The sequence below is a fragment of the Eschscholzia californica genome, unplaced genomic scaffold (assembly GCF_041429995.1).
Source record: "Eschscholzia californica isolate CP2 unplaced genomic scaffold, dmEscCali1.0.p SCAF_5, whole genome shotgun sequence".
NCBI lineage: Eukaryota > Viridiplantae > Streptophyta > Magnoliopsida > Ranunculales > Papaveraceae > Eschscholzia > Eschscholzia californica.
This window is the reverse complement of record NW_028238472.1, coordinates 29,109,787-29,118,245: the sequence shown is the minus strand read 5'-3', so window position 1 is coordinate 29,118,245 and position 8,459 is coordinate 29,109,787. Positions and strand designations below refer to the sequence as shown.

The 8,459-nt window shown below is 41.9% G+C and overlaps 1 protein-coding gene across 1 annotated transcript; it reads left to right on the top strand.

The window, feature by feature from the left end:
• Window positions 1–1,276: 1,276 nt before the first annotated feature.
• On the top strand, window positions 1,277–7,515 carry LOC147538127 (uncharacterized). Its single transcript, XM_086642959.1, has 2 exons — window positions 1,277–1,884; window positions 7,371–7,515. The coding sequence occupies exons 1-2, from the start codon at window positions 1,277–1,279 to the stop codon at window positions 7,513–7,515; spliced, it is 753 nt and encodes a 250-aa protein (XP_086499085.1).
• Window positions 7,516–8,459: the final 944 nt, after the last annotated feature.

Sequence of the window (8,459 nt, the reverse complement as noted above, 5' to 3'; positions counted from 1 at the left end):
GGCTGAAGGATTCCTTCCCACTACCTCACATCGACATGCTAGTAGACGCCACAGCCGGACACGAACTCTTGAGCTTCATGGATGCATTCTCGGGCTACAATCAGATCCTTATGCATCCAAACGACCAGGAGAAAACCGCCTTCGTCACGGAGAGAGGTATATTCTGTTACAAAGTCATGCCTTTTGGACTAAAAAATGCAGGTGCCACCTACCAGAGGCTGGTAAACAAAATGTTCGCCATCATGCTAGGCGACACTATGGAGGTCTACATCGATGATATGCTGGTCAAGTCCTTAGTAACAGAACAACACTTGGAACACCTCAAACAAGCATTTGAGGTACTCAGGAGGTATAATATGAAACTAAACCCTGCTAAGTGTTCTTTTGGTGTGTCCTCTGGAAAATTTTTAGGTTATATGGTGACTCAAAGGGGGATCAAAGCTAACCCAGATCAGATCAATTCGGTGATGGGTATTCCTTCCCCGAAATGCATCAAGGACGTCCAGAAGCTTGCAGGTAGAGTGGCGGCACTTAGCCGATTCATTTCTAAGTCTTCCGAGAGATGCTACCTGTTCTTCACCACTCTGCGAAAGGGGAAAAATTTGAGTGGACACCTGCATGTGAAGAAGCTCTATAACAGCTGAAGAGATACCTCACTTCTCCACCTTTGCTCTCCAAACTAAAAGATGGAGAGAAATTGTTCATATACCTTGTTGTTTCTGAGACAGCGGTAAGTGCAGTACTCGTTCATGAGGAAGACGGTAAGCAGCTGCCTGTCAACTACACAGGCAAGTCATTGCTCGATGCTGAAACTCGATACAGCTAACTAGAGAAGCTAGCCCTTGCCCTTGTTACTGCAGCCAGGAAGCTGAGACCTTACTTTCAATGCCACCCAATTGTAGTGGTTACAACTTTCCCAATGAAGAATATTCTTCACAAACAAGAGTTGTCTGGGAGATTGAACAAATGGGCAATGGAGTTAAGCGAACATGACATCAGCTACCAGCCAAGGACAGCGATCAAATCTCATGTACTGGCTGATTTTATTGCTGACTTTACACCTAACACCTTAGTGCAGGCACAAGGAGAATTGCTCCATCTACAGGAACATAGCCAACTCAAATGGACCTTATCAGTAGATGGTTCCAGCAACATGAACGGAGTCGGACTTGGTGTTGTTCTCACTTCCCCAGAAGGCGACCTAATCCAACAAGCAATAAGATGTGGGTTCAAAGCCACCAACAATGAAACATAATACGAGACCTTAATTGCAGGAATGAACCTGGCAAAGGAGATGGGAGTCCAGCTACAAGGAACCTACCAGGCCAAAGACGTAATGATGGCAGCTTATGTGTCACATGTAAAAGAACTACAAGGTCAGTTCACCGAGGTTAGTTTTGAACAAGTACCCAGGCTCGAGAATGGGCACGTTGATGCCTTGGCCAATTTGGGGTCATCAATTCCAACCAAGGATGCACAAACAATCCCCCTAACGCTACTTCAGTGGCCGGCAGTATGGAAAATAAAGCCTTCAGAGGTAGCGGTTACAGATGCAGAAGAGACCTGGATGACACCAATAATCAGGTACTTAACTAACGATGAGTTGCCACAGGATCGAAATGAAGCTAGAAGACTCAAAGTCAAAGCTGCAAGGTTTTGCATCATGGACGACCAGCTCCTTAAGAGATCATACTCTGGGCCTTACTTGAAATGCATCACCCAAGAGGAAGCCAAGTATGTCCTCAAGGAATTACACGAGGGGGAATGCGGTAACCACTCTGGCGGTCGCAGCTTGGCCAACAGAGGACTGACTGCAGGTTACTACTGGCCGACTATGAGAGCAGACTCTACTGACTATGCTAGACGTTGCGACAGCTGCCAGAGGTTCGCCCAAACTTCCCACCTCCCTCTAGAGAAGCTAAGTTCAATTCTATCCCCATGGCCTTTCATGAAATGGGGGATGGATATAGTAGGCAAACTACCAACGACCCCAGGCCAGAGAGTCTACATGCTTGCTGTCACAGACTACTTCACCAAGTGGGTGGAAGCCGAAGCCTACCACCAAATCAGAGACCGCGAGGTAAAAAGTTTTGTTTGGAAACATGTCATTTGCAGGTTTGGAGTTCCCAAGGAGATTGTCACAAACAATGGTTCACAGTTTATCAGCTTTGATTTCCAAGACTTCTTGAAGGAGTGGGGAATCAAACTAATTTTTTTGACTCCTAGATACCCTCAATCCAATGGGCAAGCAGAATCGTCAAACAAAACGATAATGAACTCACTGAAAAAATGACTCAAGAAGGCTAAAGGCGCATGGGCAGATAAACTACCAGGAGTGTTGTGGTCGTACAGAACCACTTCAAAGACCCCAACTGGGGAAACCCCATTTTTCCTTGCATACGGTTGTGAGTCCCCTCTGCCCGATACCAGTGGACCACAGAAGAGAGCAATTGAGAACTACTTAACCATAACCTGGATACGGTAGACGAGGTAACGGACATGGCAGCTATCAGAAATGCCGCATACCAACAGAAAGCAGCCAAACATTACAACAAGAACGTCAGAGTTCGTACATTCAAAGTTGGCGACTGGGTTCTGAGAAAAGTATTTCAAAATACTAAGGAAACAGGAGCCGGCAAATTAGCCCCTACTTGGGAGGGCCCATACCTCATTACCAAGGTAGTGGGACAAGGAGCTTACAAACTTCAATCAAAAGATGGCCTCAACATAGGCAATAGCTGGAATGCCATTCACTTACGAAGGTACTACTTCTAACTTTGAAACTTCTCCTATTTTGTGTTTTTTCCGAAAGATCACCTACTAACTTGGGCGTCGGAGGGTTGTTGGCTACGCCAACAACCACCCCTCACTATCTACGTGTGATGACAGGAACCGTCTCCAGAACACAACAAAGTAGCAAAAAGGATAAGAGGTTGGACGTCAGAGTCGAAGTCCAAACCACCAGAAGAGTTCCGCACTCAAGGTATCGATCCTAGCAATAGTTCACTCAAGGTATCGATCCTAGCAGTAACTAACTCAAGGTATGCAATCTCAAAAACACATGCCAACAAATAAGGAAAGTAACTTAGAAGATCAAACGCTATGAACATTCAAGAACGAATCAAGAACAATTGAAGAACACAAAAATTTCAAGCAAAAAACTCAACAAAATCAGGTAGGAAAGAGAAAAATACCTTATCAAGGTGAAGAATCCCCAAAATCTCTCTCCAAACTCAAAGTGGTAAGTGAAACAATGACCTGTCATCCCTTTTTATAGGGTCCAATCCAAGGGGTACCCACACCTCCTTCCCGCAAGGAGGTCTTTCGCGCAAATACGTTTGGACACCGGATACGCGAACAACCTACGCGTCCCAAGGACCCTTAAGATATCCGCGGAAGCAGAATGTGCGACTCCCGAAAAAAAAAAAAAAAAAAAAAAACGAGAGGGCCGACCCTAGCAAGAGGGCCGACCCGAACGGAAAGAAGCAAGAGGGTCGACCCGAACGGAAAGAAGCAGAATTGCCCTCGGCACAGGAACGCGCTGGTCGTTCCCGGAACGACCAGCGCGCGCCACGTGGCTCGTTCCAGGAACGACCAGCGCGCGCCACGTGGCGCGTTCCTGGCCATTGGCCCAGGAACGCGCTGGTTGTTCCCGGAACGACCAGCGGGCGCCACGTGGCGCGTTCCTGTGCCAGGAACGCGGGAACGCGCTGGTCGTTCTCCGGACGACCAGCGTCCGCCACGTGGCGCTACTGCGCACCCTCGCAGTAGCGCGCTGGTCGTCTCCGGGACCTATCGGCACCTTAGAAATTCGAGCAAGGCACTCAACTTCGAAACGGCCGTCGCTACGGCGCAAAGTGGCACTCCCGCTAATAAAATATGATCGAGACGCGCACTCTTCCGCTGACACGGTCATACCTCACTACTCTCTAACTCTGCATACAGACTTAGAGAGTTGGGGGCAAATTGTATAGGCAAATATCCGCCCCACGAGGTGCCTGTAGGATAAAGGGAACAACCGCTTCGTAAGGGTAAAATCCGCGAGGCTAAATAGGAAGGTCCGATAATGGCCCAAGTCACTACCCCGGTCACCGAATCCATACCCGCTTGGCACTAAGCGTATCTGACACGTGTCACGCGATAGCCACCTGCCAGTACTAGGCAATCTTACGGCCAGAGGATTATTGCGCAATCCATAACCGCACTAGTGGTAAGTATTCCGTATCTGCCACTTAAAGATGGGCGTTACTGACCAGTAGCTTACCGCACACGCGGTAACATCTTGGCCGTCCCTCGAGAAATTCGAATATCCATCTAATGGTCAGATCCTCAAGCCCTTAACGTATCTCTCAGGAGTAATGACACGGAATAAATACGTCGGTTACTAGCTGGTTGTCATCAAGGCAATCCCTCTCCACCACTATAAATACGAGAAGCAAAACTCATACAAAGGCATCCGATATTCGACAACAGTACTCGAGTAGCCTAATCCACTCTCTCCACTCATTTGCTCTCTCATAGCCTCTCAAAGATCTTCCGATTCTCTCAAAGTCTCTGACCCATCGTCTTAGAAGTTGGGAGATAAGAGTCTGGTAGTCACAAATCAAACGACAACCAGCTAACCGTATCAACATCATCCTAATACGACCACCTCCTTACCGCATCACTCATCTAGCGATAAAACGCTAGGCGTATCAACATCATCCATCCAACGATCCTCACCGTCCGATCCACTTACGACAAGCACCTTATTGCTGAGCTCTATACGACCAACACCTTATTGCGAGTCTTGCTTACGACCAGTAAATTAACGCCACGACATCATTACCGTCACCCTCTTCATTCCAGTAAGTATATCACTACCGTGGAGATCTGTTCCGACAACTCCACGAGCCGCGACACCTAAGTACTCCGACAACGGTTATCCATCTATTGCCCACTTTGACTTTCTTATTTATATATGTTGTGGTGTGATGTTGCTATGTGTGTGTGATGTGATGGAGTTGGTGGAGGATTGTGGCAGTTTTGTGGTTGGTTCAACCCTCTCTATCGGATGTTTATTGCGATGACCGACGGGTTCACATGGTAAAGGCGTACTGAGGTTTGACCTAGGTATGGAGCTTATCGGGTCGGCCCAAACACAAGGGTAGCCTTGTGGACCACACTCTTATACAACGAGGGTTATGGGGAGGGTTCAGTTGAAAGATCTGATTTCCCCAGCGGACACCAACTTATCATATCGCTTTTGGTTGTTTGTTACAAATGTGGTTTACTTTATTAACGGTCACAACTCGGATACTATTTTTGGACACCTTTATATGTTATGGAGTTGTCTATTTGTTTTGGTAGCTCTTGAAACGGTCTATTAAGGCTTTAGAGGTTTCGAAATCTACTTGTTGGGGTCTGACCCAACCTATTATTTTTCAAGACAAGAAAATCGGGAAGTGCCACCTGCTTGAGTCGTAGTTAGCCTTTAAGGAGTTTTTTTAGTAGTCTTCGTTCTTTCTTTAGGTAGTTATTTAGAGTTGCATCTCCTAAGTACTTATTTTTTGCTTTTATTTGATCTCGGCCGACATATGTGTCGATGATTTGGAGACATCATGTGAGTTTTGAAAACTTGGTAAGGTTTTGTTAGTTGATTTGTTGTTACTTTTGAGCTTCATGTTCGATGTTATTAATTTGTCTCTTTGATGAATATAACATCTATGTTCACTGTTACGCGGAGAAATGCTTTAAATTTAGGTTTTCATGGCGGTCTACGTGGAAATCTGAATTCGGGGCATTACACACATTTTGTTTTTTGTTGAAATATGTGACTATCACTTAAAACATGAAAGAGACAATTTTAACTAGAAGAAAATATTATAACACTAAAAACTGTTGTGAATTGTTTAAGTGATCAAATACAAAATCTTTTACTTTGATTTTAGCACATCCTAATTCTGGATCAACCACTACTTATGATTGAAAAAAGTAATATTATACTAATATTTACGTGTAGTGTACCAATTCTTAACAACCATAAAATTAGATTAATAGAGTCACCCCTGAAAGATGATAATTATTTGTATATAACCGTCATTTCGAATAGTTGTTCCGGCTTTTAATTATATAGGTCAAACTAATATAGAAAATAAGTAAAAAAACACAAAATATTTCAAAATTATTATTCAAATCAAAAAGTATACAAAGATTAAAATACCTTTTTTCCCATTTTCTTTAACCAATTTCTTTTATTTTTCTTTAAACTTTAAATTTATATAACTTTTGTTTGAGATATCGGATTTCTATAAAAATTGTATATTTAGATATGATATTTCATTTGCTTGCTAACAAAATCCACATTTTTTTTTTCAAAACCCAAAAAAAAAAAACGGCGTTTTTTTCCTTACGTTTTACTGCAAACATGTGTTTGCAACAATTTGTTCTCCAAACAAGTGTTTGCAAACGAGTTCTGCACAATTTGTTCTGCAAACAAGTGTTTGAAAACGAGTTCTGCAAACGTGTTTGCAACAATCTGTTCTGAAAACATGTGTTTGCATAATGTAAACTGCAAGCTTTGTTTGCAAAATATAGATTGCAAACATGATTTGCAAGCTTTGAAGAATATAATCATGCATATCTTGCAAATTCGGTTTGAAAATCGAGAATATAAACTAAGAGTATGTATCTACGAAATCTTGAGTTTAGAATTGATTTCATCATTCATCATATAAAATTCATGAAGCACAAAACAATATGAGTTAGAAGAATAAAAAATTTCATGCCGATTTAAAAAGGGATACATCATCACATTTGGCCCATTCAACCCATCATCACAGAAAAATACTTATATGCCAACACAAAATAGTAGTTGCATTTGGCCCATTTAATTCTGTTTGGTTCTTCATCCATCGGGATTAATAGTATACCGCCACAGTCGATGCCATCACCACCTCCTCGATCTTCTTCTCCGATGAATCGGCGTGATCCTGTCAACGTTCCTTTTCCATTATTTTACACATTTGGCCCATCATGAATGCAGATCAGTAGTACACGCCTCCTGCAACCACCAATCCAATTATAAGTGGCAATGTTTCCCCTTTAGTAATTTATTACATTGGCCTGTTGGGTCCATCATCAATGCATAATAGTAGTTATCCACCATTACAATCATCTCCAACACCATACCCACTAACATCACGTAAAACTAAAAAGCATATAGATTGTGAAGTATCGGAAACTCGACAAAGATTTGGATAAAGTTTTGGTCTTATATCTAAAGGAGATATAACCCAGCACTATCTTTTCATGCATTTTTCACATGAGTTTTGACGACTTGTCTGCGTTTTATGATCTCGTATTCTGATTATGCGACTGTTGATACTCAGGTATTTGAAGTACTTGACAAATAAGTACTTGAAGAAGCACAACGTTTGTGATCGGCTCAGAGTGATTGCAGCAAACAAACAAAAGAATGTCTACGAGCTCCGATACTTCTACATCGCAGAGAACGAGGGTGAGGGGGAAGATTAAGGATCTGATTCTCGTTATAGACTCGACACAAATACATGTGATCGAATTCAAATTACTTCAACTAACTACTTAATGGATCATAAACTTATTATAAGTAAACAAAATTTCACAAGGAGTTTACCACACTTATCTTTCAAAAACTTGGGTTTTTTCAACCTTTTTGTGTTTGATCTAGATGCTTTCGGAAGTCTCATTAACCACCTGCAAAAAATTGTTTGGCACCGGAAAGATATTACAGAATCAAGGAACATATCAAAGATACAATATTTTAAAAAGACTATCATTTAATAAGAGTCAGATTATGCAAAATTGCAAGCACAAACTACATTATCATCATTATTATGTAATTTCTAACCTCATTTTCGATTTTCGTTGCTCGTCTTGATGTTGAATGTTGGAACATATTGACACACTATTCTCAAGTAAAAACTTCATTTTTTCTGTTGAACTGGAGAGAAATTGAATCAAAAGCAGAATTCAAATACCCATTAAACAATTTTAAAGAAACTCGGAAACTAAGAGAATCGAAAGAGAACAAGTTTGGGTAAGTAAAATCAGAGAACTTGTAATGTTATATTAAATCAACTAATAGAGTTTTAAAAATTCTAGTTTTTGACTTTGGTTTCACTTACAAACAAGTATTTCATCAGACCCCCATTAACATAATAAGTGAAACTGGTTTTAAACTCACTGGGTACTGTGGTTAGAATGGAGAACTACTAGGAGATTGAAAAGTGAGGGTTCGATTGAAGAAGAAGTCATTTTACTTGTAATTACTACAATGCATCAATTTGTGGACGAAACTCCAAATTTATCGAAATCCACAAAAGAAGAAGAAGAAGAATTGAACTCGCCTGTGAGTCTTTTGAATCTCACCATTAGAGCTTCACGAAAAAGGTTTTCAGAAGCAGAGAACCCAACTTCAGGGTTTTCAGATCGAATAA

Coding starts and splice junctions, on each gene's coding strand:
- LOC147538127 (XM_086642959.1), top strand. CDS start 1,277: ATGAACCTGGCAAAGGAGATGGGAGTCCAGCTACAAGGAACCTACCAG. Junction 1,885..7,370: donor CGTTGCGACAGCTGCCAGAG/GTTCGCCCAAAC, acceptor GTTGATACTCAG/GTATTTGAAGTACTTGACAA.